General features: G+C 49.7%; 1 protein-coding gene across 1 annotated transcript; it reads right to left on the bottom strand.

Annotated features, from left to right (window-relative positions):
* Nucleotides 1-52: 52 nt before the first annotated feature.
* Nucleotides 53-18,622, bottom strand: SDC4 (syndecan 4). The gene is made up of 5 exons (XM_019749699.3): nucleotides 18,464-18,622; nucleotides 6,493-6,631; nucleotides 5,574-5,620; nucleotides 4,575-4,776; nucleotides 53-2,149 (listed from the first exon to the last, which is right to left on the bottom strand). Exons 1-5 carry the CDS (start codon nucleotides 18,533-18,535, stop codon nucleotides 1,998-2,000), a joined length of 612 nt encoding a protein of 203 aa, XP_019605258.1. The 5' UTR covers nucleotides 18,536-18,622; the 3' UTR covers nucleotides 53-1,997.
* Nucleotides 18,623-27,626: the final 9,004 nt, after the last annotated feature.

Genomic DNA, 27,626 nt, shown 5'->3' with positions numbered 1-27,626 from the left:
GCCCAGAAAGGATGACTTCTTACAAACTTGAAAATCACAGAGGCAGGCCATCTAGAAATTATCAGGTTTTATTATCTTTTTATCAAAAAATCAGTAACAGACAAGTGTGAGGTGGCTACAAGAGGTGCTCGCTCCCAACATAGCCAGAGGAAAGGGGGGGGGGGGAGTCAGTGGAGAAGAGGACCCAGCCAGCTGGGAACCCTGGGTTTTGGGGGTAAAGGGTGCAGAACGCAAGGCTGATTTCTCCTAATCCCAGCCAGTGGGGTCAGAAGACACAGCCTGCCCAGGCTATGCTACCTCTCTCTGGAGGGGGAATGTGGCTGTAACAGGCTCCAGAACTAGGGCCTAATCAGCCCTCCCCACCCCCACCCTGCCTTTGCCCAGGGAGACAAAGGTCATCCCAACAAAGCTGGGACTGTGACTTGCTAAGCCAGTTTAGTTCTCTAGCAGTGCTGTCTGACAGATGGAAATGGTCTCTACCTGCCTGCTTGCTGCAGCAGCCACCAGCCACATGTGGCAACTGACCACTTGAAATGTGGTTAGTGTGACTGAGAAATGGATTTTTAACTTTATGTAATTGTAATTGATTTAAATAGCCACATGTGGCTATTGGTTACTGTATTGGCTAGCTCAGCTCTCCAGTTTTCTCTGAAATTTGGAAAAATGAAGGCATACCAGCTGGACTCAAAGTTGAAGCTAGAAAGAAGGCAGAACTATCTGCCCTCAGCTGTCTTAGCCCAATGAAAAGAAGGCACCACGAACGGGGCGAGAGAAAGAGGCAAAACCCCACTCAGCCACATAAAAATTCACTCACTCAACCACCCAGCCAACTTTAAATTGGAAATATCACACTAGCTCCTGAAAAAATATATTTATCTATTTTTCTAGAACCAAGGAAGAATAATATATTACAAGAAAAGAGACACAAAAGTCCCACTATCCCTTATATTTTGGGATCTGCCAGAAAACTATGTCTCAGCAAAAGCTACTTCTTAGAGGAAGCAGCTTCAGAAAGGGTCAAAGTCATGAACAGGAGTGTAAAATATATTAAAAAAAAAAAAAATGGGGAGGGGATTTAAAGAAAAAGAGGAAAGAGAGGCCCTGTCTGAAGCTATAAATAGTAAAAAAAAAAAAAAAAAAAATTAATAAAAATTGTATCTCCGGCTCTTCTCTCATTTTCGAGAAACAAAAACAAAAACAAAACCATTAAATACAAACTTAGCAGGTACTGTGGAAATGTGCAAGAGAGCGGAGAACACCTCAGCACCTGTGCATTCTGGCCAGGCAGAGGCACTACACAAAGGAATGAACTGTTAAAAAAACACCCCCCTAAAAAGAGATTTACCAATAGATTCTACCAATCCATTTCAATATGAGTTTTCAGCTTTTGTCCTCACCCTCCCTCCCCAAATAAAAAAGGTTGATTTCTAAAAGTCACTTGGAAGAGCCTAGAATGGCCCAAGTATACCACAGACTCCTGTAGTGTGGACTCAAGTGTCCTTTGATGGACACATCACAAGGTGCAGATGGTTCTAGTTCCTTCTCCCAGTTCCTGGCAGAGGGACGGGCTGTGAAGCGGGGTGGGGGGGAAGGGGGTCAGGGGTCGGGGGTCGGAGGGAGGAAGGCGCTAGGAGCAGCTCTCCAGCAGGATTCATACGACAGCTTCAGAGGGGCTCTGGATGAGGCGTGGTCAGTACAGGCTCTACACTGGGCCTAGATTCTAAACTGGAAGATGCAGAAATGATCCAATTCTAGATTTGCCTTCAGAAAAGCCAAGTTTAGCCTCGTTTTTCTGCTGGGACATTCGAGGCCCAGAGAATCAAGAAGAGGCAGGAACAGTAGAAGATGATGTCTGTCCTGACACTTAAAATGTAGTCGGAGCTGAAGACGCTGACAGGTCAGTGTTAGGTGGCCCTCCCCCTTCCTTAATGTCCACCCTCCAAAATCCTTCAGCTTCCCACCCCCCTCAAGTCCAAGCCAGTGCCCGTGAGGAAGCTTCAGGCGTAGAACTCGTTGGTGGGGGCTTTTTTGTAGATGGGTTTCTTGCCCAGGTCATAGCTGCCTTCGTCCTTCTTCTTCATGCGGTAAAGCAGCAGCAGAACCAGGAAAATGGCGAACAGGATGCCCACGCCGCCACCTACAATCAGAGCTGCAGGGAACAGAGGGAACAGCAAGGTGAGAGCTGCTCATTGGGACATGGGGGTTCGTGTCCTCCCTCACCCGCCCGGTTGGTTCGCTTACAACTCGACACCCTCACCATCACCACCACCTGTGCCCAGCATGCTGATGACTTACTTGATTCTCACAACCTCACTTACGAGAAGGGGGTCACTAGAAGTCCCTGAAGGCCATAGGACCAGAGTGGCAAAGCCACCATGCCAACCTACATTTGCCTGGGTCCAAAGCCAGGCTCTTTCTAAACATCAGCTTAGTCTTAACTGAGCCAGAAGCAAGAAAAATCCCAGTCCCCTAGCTGTCCCTGTGTGCACACATACCCATGCTGGCTTATGCTTCTATAGACAGATATACGTGTCTATCTACACACAGGTGTAACACACTAGCATGTCCATGCTATTATGTTACAGATAATTATAGATGGTGGTTTATGGGCCTATGAATGTAGCTCTGTGGTAAGGCGTAGCGTCCACTCCCATCTGTCCTCCTCACTGACTGGGTGATCTTAGGCAGGTTCCTTCATCTCAACCATTGCAAATGGAAGTAACTTTGTCATATGTTTGTCCTAAGGATTAAATACATGAGTCCACTTAAAGTGCTTAGAAGTGTGTAACATAGCATATGCTCGCTGCTCATTCACTGTAAACGTCTGTGGTTTCTTTGTGTCCCTAGCACCCTGAACCGGGCCTGGCACAACAGGAAGTACTTAATAAATGATGCTTACAGTTTGGCTCAGAGAAGAGCACAGCCGAAGGGCACCTGGCCAGCGTCAGGCAGATGTGGGGGGCTCCTAACCTCAGGGGAGTGGATGTTCTCTGCTCTATGCCAGGGGGCCCGAATGGCTCCATCCTGTTTGTTGACGGGCCAGGGATGTCTCACAGAATCCTTTCTGTGGCAGATTGAGTCCCCTAATTCGGTCTTAGTCAGGCTAAGAAGATTAATTTTCTGTCTCTGCACACACTCCACAGCTCTGCACAGAATGAGGGCACAGGAGCCAAGTAAGGTTCTTTCTTGGCTAAAACTCTATGAAAAAGCAGCAACAAAGTACCCCCAGGAGATGCCAGGAAAAGCACAGGGGTTATCAAATATCAACCCCACACTTGTCGCCATCACCTTTCCCTCTGATGACCCCAGCTCCTCCAGTAGGTCTGTGGGGGGCTGCCCCACAAAGTCACGGTTCAAGTATGGTCTCAGAAGTGACTATGGCCCTAGGTTCAAAACCGTTCCCTGGTTTTGTGACTTTGGAAAGCAAGTGGTTTGCTTTCTCTGGGCCTCAGTTTCCCCATGTATGAGAAATAGTTGCTTTATACTATATCAGTGTTTTTTAAAACTACTTTTAAGGTTTTAGAGAAAAAAAAACATTTTTCTTTAACAGCAGTAGAATCCTCAGTTGGTAAAAGCAAAACCTTATCTAAATCCCACATGTGCCAGCTGAAAAGTGACACTGTTTGAAGAAAGATGGGGGAGGCTTTACCTCTAAAACTTCCAAGTTGTTTGAAACTTACAAGACTAAATGGTCTCTAAGGGCCCTTCTAGTTCCAACAGCACCCCCAACCACACCTATATCACACAGAAAGTAGTGAAGGGAAAGTGAAAACAACGTTGGCTCAGGTATCAGGAGACCAGGGTCAAGGCTTAGCTGGGCCCAAAGTCACCTGGGATTATACTCCTGGGGAACTTCATCTGCAAGATGCTCGCAAGATCTTTTATCTGTCCTGATGGAGGCAGGACACAAGGCTCTTTGCTTGTACATCAAGCCTCCTGGGAGCTACTGGCCCAGCTGGTTACCAGGAGATGGGAGTTACCCAGCCTGGGCCCAGCCTGGCCCACTCACCAGGCTTGTTCATCCTTATATTTTAGGCTAACAAATCAGAACAGCCCTTTACAGTTTGCCGAGTTATTTCAGAGTCATTATACCAACCCAAGGAGGTATCATTATACCCGTTTACAGAGGAGGAACCGGAGGCTCATCTCCACTGAGGTTCAAAATTCTTCTCAGCCACGGTCACAAGTGATAAAGCAGGGGGAGGGAAAGCCAGTCCGATGCTAAGGAACCTCTAGGCTTTCAAGGGAGATTTTCAAAGAATGTTAACTTTTAATAATTAACTCCCCAGCTACCAAACCTAAGCTCTGAAAATAAGAGAGGGCTTAAAGCAAGTGAATGACTCAGCGTGTCTATTCTTTAGAAGTCTTTGATGTGCAATTTTCCTCCCCCTCCACCAGGCTGCACACAGTCAGAGCATCGCCCCACCACCCCCAGGTGGAGTCAAGGCCAGGGCACCCTGGGTCTGGCTCTAAGGAAGGGGCCCCAAGGAGCCTCCCGGGCTAAGGAGTCCTGTGTACAGCACTACCTCCCATGGAGCCCTGCCCCTCTTCGGGGTATCCTGCGAGGACCTTACCTGCCAGGACCTCTGTTCTCTCAAAAATGTTGCTGGCCTGGGCAGTGCTGGACATGGACACCCTGTTGGAAATATCCTCGTTCCCCTCGAGGGGTGGTGAGAGCCTCTTGGGGATGACCTCGTTCTCCTCCAGCTCCTTGGATTCGGTGGGGACCCAGCTCCCAGGCCCTGTCCTCTCAGGGATGCGGTTATCTAAGGGCTCCTGGATGGGGGAAGGAGAAGAGACAAATGCTCAGCATGGTTTGGGGGGGCACCCAGGGCAGGGGACAGGAAAATCTGCTTCGGCCATGTTGCTGACAGAACCATGTGGTCCTGAAGCAGAAATCAGCAACAATTCACTAATTATGCTGTCAAATCCTTCCCAGCAGCTTTTCTAGTAGATCTGCCTCCAAAATGGGAATGAATAATGTGACAAGGGCACAGTAACCCCACGCACTGCTGCTCGGCGTGTATTCTAAGAGTAACCACTCTGGAGGGCAGTTTGGCAAAACTGCAGAAATTGCTGGCCCTTGAACGCAGCAATTTTGCCTCTGCGACTCTGTCCTAAGGAACTAATTAGAGATTTGTACAAAAGATGCGTGCTGTAGTGCTATAATTTCAGAATATCGAAAAATTATAACTTTTCCATCAATCAGGGAAATTGAGTGAACTATAATTATGCAGCCTATAAAAATAGGAAGAACATTTAATTATGTGGGGAAATATTCATGACCACTTTAAGTGAAAAATGCAATATATAAAACTGTGTATATAATTTGACATTCATGTTGGGAAATATCTATACAACCACAGAAAAGGGGTGGGAAACATATCTAAGTGTTGACAGTGACTATCCTGGGGACGATGGTCTACCCATGATTCAGTGGTGCTTGCTCCAGAGGAACCCAAGGCCACAAATAAAAGTCTTCTTGATGGTGAGGTGAGACCCTGATTTCTTCTGCTCTTCTCAACGGGTTTCACACGGGAGCACGAGGAGAGGCAAAGCACGTAGCTACTTACCAAGGGTTGGGTTACTTCGGGGAAGATTCTGGGGTCCTCTGAGTCATCTGTAAGGTCAGAAAGGCTATATGAGTATGAGGTCAGTTACCCCCAGATCAGTGACCCCCGTTCAGCCATGGCTGCTGGATCCAGGGACCGACAGTCCTGCCTGGGGGCTAGAAATACTGAACTTCAGGGCCCACTGACTCAGAATCTGCATTTTTAACAAGATCCCCAGGGGACTCGTTTGAGGAGGCAAGAGCCTAGACTGCAATAGTAAACATTAGAAATTGCAATATTAAAACATACGAGTCCTTGGCATGTGCACAGAGCTACAACCCAGTCCAATCCCCATAACACTGATGTACTGTCATTCCTATTCCCATTTTACAGACTCGGAAACCAAGGACCATGCGACTCCAAAGCTCAAACTTTGAATGATTACACCATCCTGCACATAGGAGGGATGTTTCCTAGTCGCTCTGTCTGGCCCAGCAGCCAGGGCCAGACACTCACAGGAGACCACGCAGGGCACCAGCCCCGGAAGTCTAGGTACCTTTACCTACTCCCACCCCCCTCGGAAGCAGGGGTTTGTTCTTGGTTCCCCACCTACACCTCAGCTCTTGCAGGCCCCCAGGTCTTTTTCCTTTCAAAGGAAGACAAACACTCTATCAGTTCTCCTTCCCCACCCTCACTGTGCCCTAGGTGAACAAGTTCAGGCTGGTGCTCAGAAAACCTAGTAGTTACAACAACTAGCCCAGGAAGGGTCTCAGGGATGGAAACGACTGATCCAGATACTTTTGTTTCCTCTTATTTGAGGGAGGAGGGGCACTCCAGGAACATCCCCACCAAAATCAAAGTCTTCAGGTGTGGTCACCCTCCTAGGAGGAGAGGCCGCATTCCCTGCCGTCCATGCAGCCCCCTGCCCTGGCCTCCATACCCAGATCTCCAGAGCCAGACAGCTCAAAGTCATCGGGGTCCTGCCCGGGCCCCACCACATCCTCGTCGTCGGGTAGGGCTCCAGAAAAGTATCGGCCTTCTAGGAGGTCTTGGGGGTCGATGACCTCAGTCTCTCGGATCTAGGGGAAAAAAGGAGATACATCAACCGGTAGCCTTGCTCATGGTAGGCCACAGCCTCTGAGCCACAGAAAGCAATGACACAGGCATTCGAGGAGGTACACTTGGGTGCTGGAAGATGACTAAGCCTGGAGTCCTAGGCCCCTCCTGGCCCCTGACTTGCTGTGTGACCTTAGGCAAGTCTCTATCCCATTCTGGGGTAATAAAAATAATAAAGGTGCTAATAGTCAGAATACAATTATAGTACTAGGTACCATTTACTAAGCACTTGCTATGTATGTGATACCCCCTGTTCTTAGTAACTCTAAAGCCATGTCTTTCACCCCATTTTACAAGGGAGGAAAGTGGGCATTAAAGACATGGAATTATTTTCTTTTGATGATATAAGTAGGCGATGAAGAAGTAAGGATTCCACGTAGGGCTGCCTGACTTTGGAGCCGGCGAGTCCACCCACCCAGGCCGGCCGGAGGATACGCTATGCCAGGGTTCTGTGTGGCAGAGAGGGCTGCTGGCTCTGGTCTGGCCCAGTCTGTGACACCTTTCCCAACTGAGTCAGACTGGGCTGGGACAGGCAAGGCTGGCTCACCCACACCCAGAACAGCCTCAGGTCAGGGCGCTGCCCCAGACCGAGTGACTCAAGAGTACAGAAGCGCACTCTTGTTTTTAACCTTCCAAATATCTCCCACGGGTCCATTTTGCCAACACCACGCAGGACATGGAGAGGCACCGTTTCTGCCCTCATGCACCATCTACTCCAGTACCCCTAAGTGTCACTCAGCTCCTATCCCATGAGAGCCTAGCTGGTCACAGCAGAACCTGAGGTCCACCCCTGCTGAGAACTTTCAAAAGGAAAGTATTAAAGGTCCAGGGAGGCAAAGAACCTTCCCAAGGTCCTACAAGTACATCTGCCACTCTGCCCCATTCCCTAGAGTTCAAGAGGGTAAGGGACACATTTGGAAAGCCTACCATCCTTTCTCTTAGCTCCTAGGCTGAGGTTCTGTCTGCCCACAGAACAGCAGCCCTGGGCCAAGCTCATTACTTCTCTAATTAATTCGAATATGAAAGTGTCCATTTGTCAGAAGAGTCAGGGTTTCACTTAAGTTCAACACACACCCTGCCCCAACACATTCTTAGCGTCTTTTGCAGAGCCGCTAACTGCAGAAGGCCGGGGATCTGCTCAGAACCAAGAATACCAGCTGGAGAGGCCAGGGACATCCTGTCCTTCCGTTTCACAGAATTTGAGAGAATCTGACCCCAAACAGGGCAGTGACTTGCCCAGGTTCACACAGTAAGTTAGCCTACATAGCTCACAAAGGAAAGAAGCCAGTTCTGTTTCTGCCTGCCCCAGGCTGTCCCTCTCCCGGCGGAGCCTGCCAGTGACACAGTGGGGAGCCCGGGAAGGAATATCAGTTCCTAAGACAAGGTTACCATGTCAGGAGAGGCCCAGGCACCTCCTGTCCTCCCCGCCACTGGTTTCCGGGGAGAGGCGGGGAGAACTTGACTATCAAGCCCTCTTCCACCCCCAGGAGGGCCGGATTCCTGGAAGGGAGCAGGGTCAGGCAGGGAGGAAGGCAGCAGTGGGCAGGCAAATCCCCTTCCTGCAGGAGGGGAGAATCTGCTGACGGCCTGGCACACATGGGGGTGGGAGCCAGAAGGAGTTAAGCCCTGGTTAGGGATGACTTCATGACTCCGGAATCAGGAGCGAGCACTGGAATTCCAGCCCCCGCACACAACTCGGTGCCTGTGGCTTTGGTTTGGCAGCTCAGGAGTAAGGTTCCTCCATGGTTGTGCAAGCTGCCTGTACCTAGGGCGGGGTCCCTGTGCTCCTTCCTACGTACCCTGTTCGCCTGTTGCAAATTCCTCTGGGGCCCAGAACCTGACAGCAGCACCTCTGTGGCTTACCTAGCTAAGCACTTAGCATGAAGTAAGTCCTCCTAATAGATCTTGTTGTGCAGAATTGGAAAGGAGGCAGGGGGAGCGAGTCAGAAAGGTAGTCGCTGGCCAAGTTCACACAGGCAGAAAGTGGCCCCTCTGGACCAAAACCCAAGTACGGGTCACCTGACCCTTTAACCACATGCAAAGAAACACACACGTGCACATAGAGTGCCCGTCTACCCAGGGAGAAGGGAGCTCTGTTGGTGGAGGTCCAACCAGCCCAAGAGGGCAGGATGGTACTATGGCCACTTGTTGACTGTCCTGGAGACCAGACTGGCTGTGGGGAATCAGAGCTCAAAGTCCTGGAGACCGGGGCTAGGGTCCCGAAGTGGGGCTGTTTCAGGCTGACACCCTCCCTACCCCTTTTTGTCCCCAGGAACCATGGAAGTTGCTTCCTCACCTGCCTTTCGTTCAGTATGTGAAAGTGCTAAGGGGTGTTTCAAAACAACCTATGGCATTAGCCCGCTGATTGGTTGACAGTGACGAGCTCCGTTTTACACATGAAGACTAAGAGGAGGTGGGTACGAAGACCTCGCAGCCATGTCAGCAGCAAAACCGAGGCTGCACTAGATTTATTCCCAGTTCAGCCCTCTTGGTGGTCACCGGGACATCCCTAACCCTTCAGACTTGTACCGGGTTCCTGGAGACGATAAAGGCCTTGTCTAAGATCACACCAGGGGTTAGCAACATGGCCTAGAGTAGGCCCCACCAGACACCTATTCCGCCTCTAAAAGGATTGGGGTCCCTAAAGGCTGCATCAGATGAGCCTAGGTGCCCTCCCACAGCAAGTCCAGGGGCTTGGGAGAAGCTTTGTGAGGCGCGCTGATGGGAGGACACAGGAAAATTAAATTCTTCTTCAACTCCCAAAAGTGCGCTCTCTGGCCACGACCCCTGATCACAGGGAAATTCCCAAAGTGGGCAGGAGCCGTCTAAGACCAGGCCAGCAAGACAGGAGCGTACTGCAGGGGGTTGTGGGTAATCATCCCTTTGTGTGTGTATGTGGAGAGGGTGCCAACTGCCCTCCCTTCCCTCACACTCTTCAGCAAGGCCCATTCAGTCTGGGGTAGCTTTGAAGAACCAGGCCACCCAGCAGCCAGGCCCATCCCTGACCAGAGAGGGACCCCACCCTGCTCCTGGCTGAGGATGTGGTCTGGTCGGTTCTCCTCAGTTCACCCCATCCCTGCCCAGGGAACGTGTACTCACATGTGTGTGCACGCACAGGCACCCTCTCTGGGCCCTCAGGTCTCCCTGTGTCTTTGTCTTTCTCACAGACACACAACACAAATCACCAGGTGAATGAGGCAGTGGGCCTGGGTCCCACCGACCCTGCTGCTCCATTGAGGGTGGGCACCTGGGGCTGGTGCCTGGAGGCTTAGAGATACTGGACGCTTCCCCACACTATCCATAAAAGAGTAGGTGCTATTTTGTTCTAAAGGGACCAACACCTGCCAACAGACAGTATCTGAGGCCACAGAGCCCAACCGTTTCATTTTATAACCTAGCAAACAGATTAAAAGACAAGGGGCTTTCCAAGGTCACACAAGCAGCTGGCAGCAGAGCTGGACTTAGAACTTAGGTCTCCTGGCTCTCAGGCTGGCGTTGTCCTCTCTCCCGTTCAAGGGTTTTAGCTGCCCTTAAGGGTCTCAGCAAATCCACAGGCAGCAGCTGTCACTCCAGAGACACTCCCCATCCAGTCCTGAGGCTCTAGGCATGAAGCTAGAAAAAGGTCCCCTCTCTATCCCAAAGTCCTACAACTTCAGTCACCCAGGACAAGCCTGGGGGCTGGGTGGCTAGCACTATGTATTCACTACGTGCCAGGCACCAAACTGGATGCTTCTCTACCTGAGCTCATTTTATTGGCACAAATGCTCTACGCATTTTGCAGGAAACTGAGGTACAGTTGAGTCATTCAAAGACACATAGCTGGAAATCGACAGAGCTGAGTCAATCCTGATCTTACTCAAGACCATGCCTCAGCCACAACCATACTTCTCACTGTCAGCCACGCTATATTTACATCTCCACCCCAACCCCACAGCCCACGCTGCCAAGCCAGGGCTCCAGGGCACCCCTGCCCCTGGCCAGGGAATAAACAAAGGCGAAAGTGATATTGATTAAACAAAAGTACAGAAACTTGGCTGGGGCACCAGGGAGAAGTTCAGGGTCAGAGCTTGGTTAACTATGAACGGTGTGAGGAAGAGAGAGGAGAGCCTTCCCCTACCTGGCCTTTCCCCAGGGGTGGGGAGGGTCAGGGACACACTCGACCCTTCTTTCAGGAGGTGAGACCAGAAGGGCAACTAGGAAAGCCACATTTTGGGAGGAGGTGGGATGGTGACTAAACCCATGACTAAACCTATCCTGACAGATCTCCAGAAGAGGCCATTGATACAATCACTTTCCTCCCTCATCCCCCTTCTGAAGGGTCAAATATCCCCCCAAATGAGCAAAACCTGGGGGCCACAAAAAGGACTGTATACCTTGGCGGAAAGGAAGGCGCCCCTAGTGTGGTTACCTGAAAAGGCAGATCCACAAGCAAACCACAGTCCTGCCACTTTACCTAACTATATAGCCTTGGGGGCTTCACATCTCGTCCTTCCATCTCTCTTTTTGTAACCAGGGCGAGTAGCACCTTGCAGGATGATGGATTACGTGAAATGCATTAGTGTGTGTCAGGGACCCAGCAGGCGGGTTGGTACACAGCAGGCGCTCAATGAGTAGCAGCTATTAATCCCCACCTGCCTTCCTTCTGGCTAAGGGGATTAGTGCTCAAAGCATCAGTGAGACCTGGGAAAAGCTGTACAAGCAATTCCATTGCTAGACAGAAGGTGGTCCCTGGGTGGGGAAGTACTTGTCAAACCACAAAGGGACATACCCGATAATGGGTTATCATGTTGCTTTTGAGACCAGAGACTTTTCAACAACCAATCAGGTGCCCTGAAACTTTGTAAGAGAAAAAGACCCCGAGATGGGCAGAGGCCTGCCCAAGGTAACACAATGTAGACCACCTGTGCTAAGCACATAGCAGCAGAGGAAAGACCAGTTGTATTTTTCCAAAAGGATCAAACAGCAATGACCAGAGACGCCTGAAATTCTACTTGGGACCTGTATCCCCAGAGTATCTGACCTGCCTTGGGGATGAAAAAAATATCTATAAGGCAAAAAGAAACGACACACCAACCCACGACCTGGTGCTCTGGTACCTGAAGGGTTAAGCCAGGTCTGGGGGTGAGGTAGGGAGTTCGAATGTCAGCTCTGCCCAGGCTCTGTCCACTCTGAGGTCGGGTTACTCTGAACACAATCACTCAGGAGAGAAGCCAGGCCTGGCACTGCCAGCAGCCAGCTTTTCACCAACCCCCCAGGGCAGCCCATTCCCACAGCAAGGGCTCCAGGATTCGGGGTGCCAGCTAAGAATGGGGGCAGGGGGTGGGAGCTTCTGGAGCCTCTGGACATCCCCCTGCCAGAAGCTGATGTCCCACCCCTGTCATAACTCCCCGGGTGATCTTGGGAGATTCCCTCTCTGGGCCTCGGTTTCCCTACCTGTAAAAAGACAGTTCTCAAAGAGACAAACCTCCCTCTGTCTCAAGTCCTGGTAACCAAGCTGGGCACTGCTCCGATTACCGGTGGAGACAGCTGGGAGGGGCTGGCTCCCTCAGGGCCGCAGAGACAGAGGTGCATTGAAGCTGGGGTTTGTAATCTAGGCAGCGGATCCGTGGTCCCTGCTGGATCCATGGGCGGGAGGTAAACAAGCCTCCCTGTTCTCAGGAGCAGAGTCGATAGCCTTGTCTCAGCTGATTAGATCAGCTCTGGGTGCTGGCTTCCTGCCCCTCTGAAGCACCCCCCACACCCTGCATGGGGAAGCCATTGCTCCAGAATATGTCAATCTGTCACACAGACGTCTCAGCCCGGCTTCCCCAGGGCAAGAAGTGTCCTTACTCCTGGTGACCTGCCCAGCCACTGGTCACCCCTGCTCCCATGCCCCGAGGTTCGAGTGGTACAGCCAGTCCCTGCAGGCCTGGCCATGACCAGCAGGCTTCACCATGTCACTGTTTCCACACATACCAGCCTCTCCCTGCCTCCCCTTTCCATTACCCCAGGTGTCACCTGACTAGCAACCTCTACTGTGCCAGAGAAAACTAGGGCAGCTGAGCTACTGGGCCTGAAGGACTGCGAAGGGGGCATGAGGAGTAAGGGGGGTAGGGGTGGGGAGCTAAGTGGGAAGGAGGGACTGGCCAGAGGGTGGGGATGGGTAGACAGAGGGGGCGCAGAGATGGGGAGAAAATAGGAGGGGCAGGTAGGGGAGACTGCAGAAGGCCAAAGCTGGAGAGAACTGTTCATATCACAGAGTGATCTTTTGGGGACTCCTGGAGCCCTCCGATAAGGATAAAAAGCTTTGAACTCCAAGAACTGTCACCATCGGTTTACATTTTCAACATGCATACAGACACCGCCCTCCTCAAAGCCAATCTCTGGCCAGGTTAAGAACCCTTGTCTAGCCGCTAATAATAAACTAAACTTAAGGTAGCACTTTACAAGTTTGCCAAACACCGATTATGACCCTCAGGTGACACAGGTGTTTTATAGAGGACACTCGGGCTTCCATCGGGAAAGTGACTTATTAACTGTGTGTTCCTGGGTGAGTGACAGAGCTGGGATAGGGACTCAGGTCTTTCTGGCTGTGAAATGTACCCCCCTTGACTGTCACCCAGCCTCTAGCAGACAGGGCCAGGGGACCCTGCGAGATGTGGAACTGCACCCAAAGGTCACCAGTGAGTTAATAACAAACCAACCCAAGAAGTCGGGTTTCTTGTACTCCTAGGGTTAAATCAGCCCCCAGCTGTTGACAAAAGCTTCCTCCTCCTCCCTCTCCAGGCACCAGGAAAACTGGCTTTTCAGAACACAGTCCCTTTTCTGCCCACCATCTCGCCCCTTACACGCAGAGTGCTATTTGTATTTCACTCAGCCTCCACAGGGCTAGAAACTATGGCCCTCCTCCTACAGAACGCTGTCCCTCCAACCAGGGGTCTGGGGTGACCCGAGTCCTGGGCAGTGTCCCCAAGGTCCACACACCCTTTGCAACCTTCCTGGCTCGTCCCTCCAGGCTGCAAACTGCTCAGCAGGGGGTTCCTACAGATTCCCAGCAGGAGGGGTGGGGCAGCCGGGAACTGGTTCTTGATTAAATATAAACCCATCTGATAATTAGCAAACAACCCACTTCTAAGACAAACAAATTGCAGATTTGGGTTCCATCGGCCCCACCCTAGGCTACTCCCTTCCCACCTTGCTGCTGTAGGTTAGAAATGGGGGAGGGAAGAAAGCTTTCCAGGGGCCATGGTGGGGCGGGGGAGGTCCTCAAAGGTACCAGGTAGCATCCAAGTGGCCTGGGCAAAGAAGGGCACTGTCACTAAGACAGCCTCCTCCCTCCCAGGCCCCACACAGGGAGCATAACTTGCAGTCTTGTTATCTGTTACCAGCCTTACCACAACCCCAGTTCTTCTTACAGACCAGAAAGCTGAGAGGTGGAGTGGCTCATCCGAGCCAGGTATAGCTAGCTAGTAAGAGGGGGAATTCACACCTCCGGAGTTAGGTCTGCCTAACTCCAAACCAAGGTTCCAATGCCCTCCAGCCAGTCCCAGGAAGCAAGGAGGGGGCATCCAAAAGACCAGAGACTCCTGGGGTCACATCCAATCTGGACTGTACAGACTTTGCTCTATGAACTTAGACCAGCGGCAGCTTTAGTTTTGCTTTCAGGAAAAAAGGAAAAACAACATTACCTGCTCTGCAGAGGCCAAAAGACCAATTGTGAGGACTGGTTGAACTCTACCCTTTCAAAGTCCACACAGAGGCAAGGCGGTGTGAAGGTCTGGGCCTAACACTAGTATTTCTTGTACGTCCCCTCGAGGCCCTGGACACTGAAATGCTGACCAGCTTTCATAGGCTCTCAAAGGACAAGGTAAAACTCGGGAGCCCATTCCAAGGCCCCCAGCACAGAGCCATCCTATAGCCAAGAGGTAGAAAGGAAATGGGTGACTCAGGCAGGCCAGTTAGTACTCTCCTCCAGTGACTCACAGAGCCCTATCCAGCCCCTTCCCCCACTTTTAAATGGTCATTTGGAAATCACACCCAGCAGTCTGGGAGGCTGAGGACAGCTAGAAGTCAATTCCTCCCAGGAGGGAGCTGGGGCGGGGAGCCCATCCTGGCTCTCCCAGCTTCTCATTCAGGCCGCTCAGCACTCCAAGTCCTTGGAAAAGCCCTCTGTTTCCAGGAGCTGGGGATGGCAGGAGCTGAATGTCCCACCCACCCGCAACTTCTCCTCTTGTTCAGGCCAAGAACCCTCTCCTCCCCCTATCAGTAGGCTCTTGGGACAGGAAGGACCCTGGAGGGCTCTGATCCAACCTCCTCATTTTAGAGTTGGGGACACTGAGATCCAGAGATAGGGCACATGTCTCAAAGTCACCCAGCAATTCAGAAGTAAGACCCAAGGTATCTACCTTCAACCCAGCCAATTTCCTGATCTGAAATGTGCTGAGGATACTCAAAACAGACACCTTGTGTTATCAGACAGACCTTGTTCTGACCTTGGCAAGCCATTACATTCCTCTGAGCATCAGTTTCCTGTAAAAATGGAGATAATACCTACCTCACAGTATCACCGGGAGGCATTCATATCAGCAATAAATTACCTCAGTGCACCTTTTAGAATGAAGTTACATGCGTGAATATTATTTATTCATGCATACACACATTTCCTGAGTACTAACCATGGGACAGGTATTTCACTAAAAATGAACAGAGCAGAGTTCCTGCCTTGGGTGTGTGTGGGTGCAACTTGTGTGTGGGGGAGAGGTGAGAAGACAACTCAGAATCCGGTGGGGTGTATTTATTCCCTCACCAACCATAACTTTCTTCAAGGGAGGGAATGCCTTAGACGTCTTTATGGGTTTCCACAGCCCTTTTCAAAGTGTAGGTACTTAATAATAGAATACCCGGGCTAGAAAGGGCTTTTGAGGCCATTCGGTTCAAATCCCATTTTACAGATGGGGGATGGCAACCCAGAGAGGGAAAGGGACCCAACCTCATAGACTCCCCCAAACCATGGCCAAAATATTCTCCCGGGTACTTGGTGGCTCTCAGGGCTTTTAAGAAGTCACTCAAGGCTCCTAGACCCCCTGGGCTGCCACCCCAAGCCTACTCTGTGCAATCAAGGAGAGAATTCTCAAGGAGACCAGAAACGTCTCTAAGCTAAAGTACAACGGTGGGTGGGGGACATTTCCCCCAAACTGGCTGGGCCTGGTGCCACATAGGTGGGCTGTGTCCCTGGGCAGCAATATCTCTAGGGGTGGGGGTGGGAGGAGTTCCCGCTCCCAAAACAAGGCTGCCTTTAGCTGGCCAGGGAGGGAGTGGCAGGAAGGCAGTTCAGGGGAATGCTCCCAGCTGGACAGGAAGAACTGGTTTAGGATGGCAAGACCCGCCAATAGAGAAGAGGCTGGGTGCTCAGCCAGGGTTTCCTTCCCAAAACCTGTGGCACCTAGGGGGTGGGGGATACCACCCAAGGGGAGGGGCCCCAACTGCACTATTGGAGGGGGACGGCAGAGATTCTGATGGCCTAGATGCTCTCTGCTACCCCAAAGTGGTACCCATTTTACCTCTCAGTTCCCTCATCTGCAAAGTGGGAATAATACAATCCCCACAGGCTTTCTGTGGACCTGGCATATGGAAACACTCAATACACCATAACTGCCATTAGCAAAACCCTTCTCCCTGGGCCTCAGTTTGTCCACCTGCAAAAAGGGGCCGATCATCTCTGTGGTCTAATCCAACAGTGATGAGGTCTGCTTTTTCCAACCACAGCCCTGGGAGGAAAGGGGGTGGTGGGGCCCAAAGGGGAAGCTCTATGATCCCATTAGAGGAGGAAGGTCTGTGACATTAGCGGAAGGGGAGTGCTGAGGTCAGAATGAGAGGGGGACACTACGCTCAGGAAGCAGCTGCTCAGGGCTGACTTCTCCCTCAGCTGATGGGTCACCATATGCAGGACTGACAGCCCTCCCCCAAACTATGTCCTTCTGACTACCCCAGGGACATAGCTGTGTGCCCCTCACTCTGAAGTACTTGTAGGCTCAGCAGGCCAAGCTGAGACTGGCATGTGAGAGCCCACACGGTGTCCTCAAAACCTCCGGGGTCTTTCCTCTTCTCCCCACACTGGCGGGGCCGGCAGGACCCAACATGGTATTCCTTTAGATGCCTCCCCAAATGCTGGACTCCAATACATCCTTCAGGGCATAGTTTAGAGCACTGCAGCAGGGAGCAGCAGGCTTGGGTTCGAGTCCTGACTCGGCCACTAAGCTTCTGGCAAGGTGGCCCTTAGTTTATGGAAGGCATCCCCTCACACGGGGCCTCTGTTTCTTCCACCTCAGAATTCCTTGAGGCTGGCCAGCCCCAAATCTTTAGACTCTAAACTAGTCTTGAGTTTCCTGAGGAGGGGACACAACAGCAGCCACTCATCACAGCACCAGACTACAAGTTAAGATGAGCTGGGACTTGGAAGCCTGGCAGCCTAAATTTGAATCTGACTCAGCCCTATATTAGCTGTGTGACCTTGGGCAAGTGTGTTAGCTTTCTAGCCTGAGGACCAGTTTCAGAACAGTCACAGGGTTGTTGTCAGAGTGAAGCTAGTTGATAGAACCATTAGAACAGCCATTAGAAAGCTGTTAGAACATTGCCAGGAACACCATAGGCACTAAACGTTTGCTATCATCACAGCAAGTCTGCAATTGTGCTGCAGGCATTATTGCTCAGGTCTTATTCATTCAACTGAAGCCTGCCAGGCTGAAACCACTTGTCCCTAAGTAAGCCCAGAGAAATGGGAGCCCCATACCAGAACGAACAACAGGGACTCGAGTGCTTTCCCCAAAACCAGGGCTTAAGGACACGAACGGGGCACAAAGCCCAGGCTTTTGGGAGGCAGATCGCCTCTCCCAGCAATTCCCGGAGATTGCCTCCCTCCTCCCCAGCTGACTGCTGGCACGAATGGAGCTTCTGGTAGCCCAGCGCTTTGTAACCTACGACAGAAACCAGTGGCCAGCGAGAAGGAAAGCTTCTCAGAGCTCACTGAGACCTTCTCTCCCCAGGCTCCCTCATCTCACTCAAGGTGGGTGCTTCGATTTCCCCATTTGCACTGAACAGAAATAAGCACCCTTCTTGCAGAAAGCAGGGGCTCATCTCCTGGTGAAAAGCGCGGAGCCGGAACCACCCCTCCCACCCACCCTTCAATATCAGTCTCAACTTTGTAGGGACCCTAAAAGAAACACTGGTCATACGCTTTGTGCAGATGGGGAACTTGAAACCCAGCGGGGGCAGGGCCTTGCCCTAAGTCACAAGCCAGTGGCAGCGCGGGGGCCAGAAGTGAGGTCAGGGCCCAGTTCTCCAGTCCCCAGTGTGTGAAACAAGGCCCAGCAGAACCCTCAGCTCCTCCCTCTTCCGAGTCCTCGCAGTCCGCTCATCCCCCGGCACCTCGGATTCTAGCGCTGCCCGCTCTGGGCGCCCAGGAAGCGAGGAGGGGGGTTTGAGGCTCCAAGCCTGTGCCAGGAACACCAGGGAAAGGGCGACAGTGTGTGTACGGGGTGGGGTGGGGGCAGAAGGTGACACCGGCTTAGTCACGTCCGAGCCTGGTGACCGGGGCCGGCCTGAGGTCAGGGGGAGGCGGGAAGAGCAACAGGCTGGGGGCGCAGGGCGCGCAAAGGAGCCACCCCCGGAGGCCTCCCTGTGACCTCGGGTCCAAGTTTCCAACAAAGTTTCTCCGGCCCCGATGTCTCCTTGGGAGCCGATCAACCCTATTCCACGCTCCCAGGAACAAAGGAGACACCGGTCCGCACCCCCTCCCCCCGCCATCTCTAAGCACCTACCGACTCCGCGACAGCGGCGGAGGAGCCCACGAGGAGCAGCAGCAGCAGCCGGAGCAGGCAGGCGTGGGCCATAGTAGCACGGTGCGGAGAGGTCGCGCAGGCGAGTGGCCGTGGCGGGCGGGCCGCCCTCCTTATAGACCGCAGCCGGCCCCGCCCCGCCCCGCCTCCCGCCCTCTCCCCTGCTCCCCGCTCCCACCCACTTGCCGCCGGAATTCCCCGGGAAAGCTGAGCCTCGGGGGCGCTGCACCCGCTGGCAGAGCTGGAAACCCCAAGGCGCCCGCCCCATGCGCTGAAGCGGGCTCCGCATCTACCCCAGTCCCCTTCCTCCAGGAGCCTCAACCCCCTTTATTTATTGGATCCCCTGGTAGGCAGGCCCCCAGAGATCACTGTGTCTAATGCCCATCAATAGACAATTCGGTATAGAAATTGTGGTACATACATACAGTGGAGTATTACTCGACCATAAAAAAGAATGAAAACTTACCATTTGCAACAACATGGATAGACCTCGAGGACATTATGCTAAGTGAAGTAAGTCAGACTGAGAAAGACAAATACCAAATGATCTCATTTATATGTAGAATCTAAAGAAGAGAATAACTGAAAAAACAAAACAGAAATAGACTCAGAACAAACTGATGGTTGCCAGAGGGGAGGGAGGTTGGGGAAATGGGTGAGAAAGATGAAGGGATTAGGAACAAACTAATAGTCACAAAATAGTCATGGGGCTGTGAAATACAGTATGGGGATACTGTCAATAATATTGTAAAAACTATGCATAGTGTCAGGTGGGTCGTAGACTTATCAGGGGGATCATTTCATAGATTATATAAATGCCTAACCACTATGCTCTACCCTGAAACTAATATAAAATAATATTGAATGTCAACTGTAATTTTAAAAAATATATAGTTACAGGATGTAAAGTACAGCACAGGGAATATAGTAAATGGTATTGTAATAGCTATGTACGGTGTCGGATGGGTAGTAAACTTGTTAGGGTTATCATTTTCTGAGATATACGAGGTCTGACAATAGAGTTCGTGAACTCACCCTAGAAAAAGTGCTACACACCTCATTGCTGAATATCACTATGGTCACCTTCGAAGTACTCCCCTTGGGAAGCTATGCACCGACGCCAGCGCCTAGTCCACCCTTCAAAGCAATTTTGGAACTCTTTCTGGAATGGCCATCAGAGCTGTTGTCATATTACCCTTGATGTCCTGAATGTCATTAAAATGTCTTTCTTTCAATATGTCCTGTATCTTCAGGTAAAGAAAGAAGTCTAATCAGGTGAGTAGGGAGGGTGTTCCAATACAGCTATTTGTTTACTGGCTCAGAACTCCCTCACAGACAGGGCCACAGGAGCTGGTGCACTGTCGTGATGCAAGAGCTCCTTCGGGACCATTTTGCACACGCCTTTCTCATGCCAAGATTTTCAGTTAAAATTTTCCTAACTGTTTCTCCATCTATGTTTACTTGGTCTACTATGCTTCTCACAGTCAGCCAACAATTTTGACGCACAATTCAACACATTTTTGCAATGTTTTCGTCACTTCTGCTCATTACTGGCCACCCTGATCTCTCTTCATCAGTGACGTGTTCTCTCCCCTTAGAAAAACATTAAATCCACTTGTACACTGCCGTTTTCTTCATGGCATTATCCCCCTAAAGTTGGACTAACATGTCCCTGATTTCACTTCCACTCTTGCCAAGTTTAACAAGAAATTTAATGTTTGTTTGTTGCTCTAATTCAAGCTCAGGCATTCTCTCAACGATACACAAAAACATGCAGTAACAATAATGAACGCCACTCAGCAAGACACCGCCACACGTCGACAGGAACACAACTGTGAGATACTGATATACCAAGGTTATGAAACCTTACCGAGCTGTTTGTACAGTGCTGCCAATGTAAGCACACAGGGACAAGTTCATGAACTTAATTGTCAGACCCTGTACACCAGGTTGAGGCTACCCCTCCCCCTCTTTCCAGACCTCCTAGGGTAGAGTACACAACTGGAACACCAGAGACCCAAGCCCAGGAAGCCACATCCAATCCTGTCCCTCATGGCCCAGCTCAAATGCCCCCTTCTCCTGGAAGACTTCTCAAATTCCTCACCTCTCCATCTACCTCTGATCTCTCTTTCCTCTGAGACCTCTAATAGTCCCTCTGTTTGAGCACACATCCCTTTCTTATGTCAGAGTTACAGGTTAAGAGCACAGGCTTCAGGGTCAGAAAGATTTGGGCTGTCATCCTGGCTGGGTTACCTGCGGCAGGACACTTTAACTTCTCTGTGCCTCAGTTTCCTCATTTGTAAGTTGGGAGTCATGACAGTTGTTACATCACGAGTGTGGCGAGTTTGGTGCTCAGCACAGTACCTAGTACCTAAATGCTCTCCAGTTTTTATGGTCGCAGAGGTCTCCCTCTGAGTCTCAAGTTATCCCCCCCACTCCCTACCCGCTGCTCATACAAAGCAAATAACAGGTAATCATGTCACTATTTTCAGAATGGTTGAGAGAGTGGGCGTGGGTCTCTCTCTCTCCCAGAATGTCACCAACCCTCTCCAGTCTTCCTCACCATGCAAATCTCTCTCCAGTTCCAGATAATAACAGCCTGGATTTGCCAGAGGCTATGGAATGTCCAGCCACTGCCTTGCAAACCACAGAAACTGGGAACATTGGATTCAGAAGGACCCTCCCAAACCTGTCAATCTAACAGATAGGCAAACCCATTATAAGATAGGCAAACCAAGGCCCACTCAGTGAATCAGTATCCACCCAAGCATTCTAAAGAATTCTAAAAATAAGCCTCACCCCCTCCAATCACCCTTTCTCCTTGCTTTCTTTATTTTTTTTGTCATAACATTTTCCTTACCTGACGACACATATTTATCCCTTTGCTTCTGTATCATCCGTTTCCCCACCAGATTTACGAGGTCTGACAATTAAGTTCACAAACTTGTTGCAATGATGTTGCTAACTTTTTTTAATATCAGAGGGATTATCCATTATGAATTTGTACCAATGGATAAACAATTAACCAAGTTTACCATTTAGAAGTGCTGAAAAGGCTGCATGAAAAAGTTAGAGAATCTGAACTTTTCGCCAACAATTCATGGCTCTTACATCACGACAATGCACCAGCTCACACGGCACTGTCTGTGAGGGAGTTTTTAGCCAGTAAACAAATAACTGTATTGCAACACCCTTCCTAATCACCTGATCTGGCCCCCAATGACTTCTTTCTTTACCTGAAGATAATGGAAATATTGAAAGGAAGACGTTTTGATGACATTCAGGACATCAAGGGTAATACGATGACAGCTCTGATGGCCATTCCAGAAAGAGATCCAAAATTGCTTTGATGGGTGGACTAGGCGCTGGCGTCGGTGCATAGCTTCCCAAGGGGAGTACTTCAAAGGTGACCATAGTGATATTCAGCAATGAGGTATGTATAGCACTTCCTCTAGGATGAGTTCGCGAACTTAATTGTCAGAACTTGTAAGAGGCTTTTTGAAAAATCCTGGTGAATGAGACATTGTCCACCCTTTTAAACAACTTCCTGATTAGTGAATAATAGTCACCAGTGACTGCGGACTATACGCCAAGCTTTGGGCTGGCAACTTTATGTGTAATTTCTCTGTGTTAGTGCAGCTCTTGTCATTGCAAGGAACCATATCTTACTTAGGACTCCTTAAGAAAAAAGAGCTTGGGGTTTTTTAGAAGGATGTAAGAGGTCTAAAGACTAAAATGGAAAGAAAGACATCAAGAACTGAGATGATTCCAGGGGCTGGCAGACTTCTCTCCAGCTTTTGAAGCCTGGGTGGTCTTTATTTGTGGGTGTCTCTTTTTCCTGGATGTGTACCTCTCACTCTTTGATAGGCTCTCTCTTCTAGTCTGAATTTGGGGGACAGCCAGTCTGATTGGTTTGGCCAGTGACCTTCATGTCTCCTAGAGTGAGAGTTTTCAAGTCAGACCGTTTCTTGGATTATTAGTTGGCCTACAAGGTGAACATCATTTAGCTTCTAACATACGGTACCCGGAGCAGAGGGTATGTTTAGTTAGATGGGAGTATTGGCTCATGCTGAGCCTGTAAAGTTGACAGTATTATTTGTATTTTACAGCTGGGAACACAGGTTCAGAGAGGAGATATGACAACAAAGCTGTGACAAAGCTGCCCCAGCTGACCTGCAAACCCATGATTGAGAAATATTTGCTCTTGCTGTTTGCAACTGAGATTTGGGGGTTGGTTGTTATGCAGCAATAGCTGACTAATACAAGATTCAAATTTGGTATCTTTAATTCTGTCTGACGATGTTGTCCCACTGAGGTTATGGCTTTGATTCCTGTTCTCCCCACAAAAACATTTTTGGAGTGTCCTGTTTCCAAAGGAGCAGAGAGGAAGATACTGGAAAAGAGATTTGTCCCTGGTAACTTCGTGCATATTAAGTTCATGCTTCCGCAGCAGTCCCCTGTTCTGACAGCTGGAGAAAGATATAGATAATAACAACTCCAACCATTCACGGAATGCTGTAGAGTTCTTCGAAGAGGTTTCATGTAGGTTATTACATTTACACACCCCAGACAGTCTCAGAGGGTAGCCAAGGCTGGTGTTATTACAACCAGTGTAGAGTTGAGGAAACTAAAGTTCAGAGGGGTGAAGTGAGTTGCCTCTGAGTCCTTGATAGAGACCATCGTTCATTTGAGCACTTTCAGGTAGTAACATAGAGCCATGTGCTTCACATGCCTCTGTGTCTAGGGCAAGAGTGGCATGTTCAGAGCACGACACTTTCAACCTCAGTCCATCTCCTCACTTTACTAATCAATCATTCAGCTGAACTTTCCTTTTCCTCCCAACTGGCCCTGCTTCCCTTGAGGTCCTTTCCCCCAGCCTCCATCCAACATTTGGTCAAGGTGGACATAGTGCAATTATCTTCCAGCCGCCCCAGAACTCAGAACCTGCTCTTTGAAGACAGTAAACGCTGTGGTGCAACAGAAGGGTAACGGGGCAGGGAGGTAAAGAACCTCGGTGGAAGCCCTGGCCGGCCATTTGATTTATGACATGGGCAATTCACGTCTCATGTCTTGGGTCTCTGTTTTCTCCTCCGATATGAGGGTCATCAGGTGATGACACAGGAATGTTACAAAGGCTCTGTCTCCTTTGCCTGGCACACCTTTGCCTGGCTAACTTCACTCACCTTTGAGACTTACTACTTTCACGCTACTTCCTCAGAGAGACCTTCCCCTGAGGCTAAACGGTGTCCCTGCCCAAATTCTTTTACATCTTGTAGCAGGCACTACCATTTAGATTTGTACAATTATTTGTTTTATTGCTTTACTGTCTATCTCCCTTGCTACATTAGTAGCTGCCTGAGGGGAAGGACTATATCTGTTTCGTATACCCAGAGGCTAGCACAGTGCCTGCTAGCTAGTAAGCACTCAAAAAATATTTACTAGATGAGTGAATAAATGAATCTGCCCGCCTTTTTCCATACTTCCCACCTACCTGCACCCACCCATCCCACTCATCTCCCAGGGGTGTTGTAAGGTGATAATGAACTGTAAGCTGGGAATTCTTGGGCAACGGTTGATGGCTGACTCTCCTCTCCTCTCTCTGTTCCTGCCACTCTGGCCTCCTTACTATCCCTCGAATATGCCAATCTCATTCTTGCCTCAGGGCTTTGCACTTAAGTTCCCTTCTATCTAGAATGTTCTTCTCAGGTATTCAGTTGGCTTCATCCTTCCCATCAATCAAATCTCTGCTTAAAATGTCACCTCTTCAGGGTCTCCGCTGACGGCCATTTCTAAAGTAATTCCTCTCGCCATCCTTGTTCTCTACCCCCTTACCCCCACTTTCCTTCATAGCGTTTCTCACTACTTGATGCTAAATTTTACATTGTTGACTGACTTGTTTATTGCCTGTCTCCTCCACGAGAATATAAACACTATGAAGTCAAGAGTTTTTCTCTTTATTCACTTTACTTGTGTATATCTGTACCACCCAGACCAGTTCCCGGCTCATAGTAAAAGCTTAATGAATATTTATCAAATGAATGATTGAGTGAATGAATGACGATGAAAAGGAAACTAAAGAAAACAGCTTTTCTTCTTAAAATAAAGCCCTGAATCCTTCAAGGCCAGAGCCAGGAATAATGTCTAGGTAAAGGGAAAGACCAGCCACACCCCAGCTGTGAACCCAGTGAGTCACTTCCTTCTCTGAGCCTCTGTTTCCTCATCTGCTAAATGGGAATAGTGTATCTACAATTCACAGGCTTGTTTTAGAAATGAAATAAGGATTCAATGAGATAACATAAGTGTCTGGCACACAGTAGGTGTGCAGCAAACATTCCTCCCCAAACTTGGAGGCACGTTGAGCCCTTAAAACCGTCTGAGTAACAAAGGGTTCTCAGTCTGAAGGAGAAAACAGGCAGGCGACATCTCTCTCTCTCTCTCTCTCTCTCTCTCCCTCTCTCTTCAGTTTCCCTTCTAAGAGAGGAACTCACTGGCCAGAACCCAGGATGGTCACTAATGCAGAGGACAGGCAGCCAAATTCTAGCCTCCCACAAGGAGTTTCCAAAAAGTGTGAGCACAGAGTTGCATAACCTGTCGCTGAGACACGTGTCTCCCCTGAAGTGTTTTCACCAAACATTCCTTGAAAGGGATCATGTGAGCAGGGCTGTGAGGCAGCCTAGAGAAGGAAGAAGGAAGAAAGGGAGAGAGTTGGAGAGCCTTGGGGGTGGGGTGGGATTAGGAAGAGAAGGTCCACATTTACGTAACTCCTACTGTGTGCCAGGCCTCGGGCTCCTTCTTACTGATATCTACCTAGATCCTTGCTGTAAATCTAAGAAATCAGGTCCTGCCACTTCCACATTCCAAGAGAAGAAAAATAACAATAATTAATGTAGCTAATGTTTACCTAATGCTAACTGTGTATCAGGCAGTGGGTAAGCACACATTACATCTTCAGGATAGCCCATGACATAGTTACTATTCTGATCCCCATTTTACGGAATTGGAAACTGAGACTCAGCAAGATGAAGTAACTCCCCCAAGGGGAGTTACTCTATTACCCAGGAAGACAATAGAGCCAGGATTTGAATATGAGCAGAGCTCGAAAGCCCAAAGACCTGTATGAGGACATTTCCCAAGGGATTTGGGGGGGGGGGGGTAGATCTGGAAAATGATTCCAGCAGCAAGCAGCAGTTGTCCTCACGTGCCCATAGTGCGGGTCCAGTGTGGGTGTGACGTAAGTGACCGAGTCATCAGAGGCACCCCCTTCCTTTGCACCCAGGGGACAGTTTGTCCCAGCTTGTGGCTGTTTGTCATTCTGCCTCTGACCTAAAGTTTAAAATTTCATTCATAAGTTTGGAACCACAAACTTGGCAGTGAGGGAAGGGCCCTTGGAGATCAGCTATTCTAGTCCAACCCCCTTAAATTACAGATGGAAAAAAACTCTGAGGCCCAAAGAGAGGCACACACATGGCAAGGTCAGAGACATTTTCTGTTAGAAGGAGGAGTTGGTTTGAAGTCAATTACAGATTCTCTTGTTCTGTAATTACCAAATATGGCTGTACCGTGAATTACGTGGGGAGTTTTTTAAATACACAGATTTCTGCACTCTGCTTCTAGAGATTCAGACTTCGGTTTGCAACAAGACGACTTGGGACTCTGACTATCAAATATGTTCCTCAGGTGATTCAGATGGCACAGGGCCATGCCCTGCATTTGGAGGTTGAGTCCAGTACCCCTCTTTCACTTTATAGTTTGGGATTCTAAGAGCCAGCACAGGACTTGCCCAAGGTCACGTGACACGTCAGTGTGGCCCTAAATCCTGCTTTGTGGTCTGAACCCAAAGCTCATTCTCCTTCTCCAGGCTGCCTGTGGTCAAATTCTCAAAATGGACCGAAAGGGCTGGCCAAGGGAGTTACTGTGGTTTTCTCCAGCTCTTGGTTTCCTTGTTCTACCCTAACTAAGACACAAAATGATGCCCTTTTCCAGGGATTGGAAAGGTGAGAATTTAAGAGCTGAAATCTTACAGGGAAAAGGAAACTGCAATAAGCTGTCCTGCTGTCCCTTGGGGATTTCCCAGAGGTGAATCTAGGCTCTAGGAATGACATCAGATGTCAGACACCAGCACCAGCACCGGCCCCAGCCTCAGGCTCCAGGCTACGGGTACCTGTATTTTCCATTCCAGGAGCATGGGGAGGGAGGGCCTTCCCTCTGTGGGAGGAGATGGGGTGGAGAGGGTCCAGCTGTGACGTCAGGGGGACTGCCTCAGGAAGAGCCACACATTCCAGCACCTGGAAGGAAGACAAAGCTGCTTTTGGGAACTAAGTCAAACCTCTCAAGCACTTTTCCTGAGCCTCTCCTCCCACCACCCCTTAATCCCTTACCCCAGAGCTACTTGAATGGAGGGAGTCACTGCTCCTTTTCCACTTTCCAGTACTCCATCTCTCCTTTCTTTCTTTCCTTCTCTCTCTCTCTCTCTCTCTCTCTCTCTTTCTTTCTCTCTTTCTTTTTCCTTTTTTCATTCCTTCTTGCCTTCCTTCCTTTCCTTTTCTTCTGGAATGTAGCTTGGGGTTTGGTGTCAGATGTCCTGGGTTTGAATCCCAGCTCAGCTTCCTAGGTAGGTTCCTGAGCTCTCTGACCTACGTAGTAGAGTCACCCCTGCCTCTGAGCCTCAGCATCCACTTTAAGAATTTTTTTATTTGCTAGTTCTGTACTCCTTTTTCACAGAATTTAACACCTATTATACCAAAACAGCATTTTAAACACTGACATATAAACCATCTAATAAGGTAAAGCAAAGACAAAAGCATCTTATGAGAAACAAGATACACCATTTATTCTTCAAATATTATTGCACCTAAACTTTCATAATTTGACAATGCATTCATGAAAACAATCTGCAGAGACATTAAAGAACACTTTTAAGCAGACATGTCTGTCCTAAGTTATTAGGTAAGAATTTTACAAACATTACTCATATAAGTGGTAATGATGGAGCTGGCGAGCATTGCGCCTTCTCCAAGCTGCACGGCAAGAACCCCCAACCGCATGGTGAAACCTGTGGCCCTTTCCAAGGCCACGGCTCTTGCGACCTGCAGATGTCAGCTCTCCCTCGCATCTCCCTGTGCTTGTGGACTGGTCTAGTGATCCA

This window comes from Rhinolophus sinicus, chromosome 13 (genome assembly GCF_057876585.1).
Source record: "Rhinolophus sinicus isolate RSI-liver-muscle chromosome 13, RSI-T2T, whole genome shotgun sequence".
Taxonomy (NCBI): domain Eukaryota; kingdom Metazoa; phylum Chordata; class Mammalia; order Chiroptera; family Rhinolophidae; genus Rhinolophus; species Rhinolophus sinicus.
Note: the sequence above shows the minus strand (reverse complement) of the source record. Positions and strands in the feature narration are given on the sequence as shown.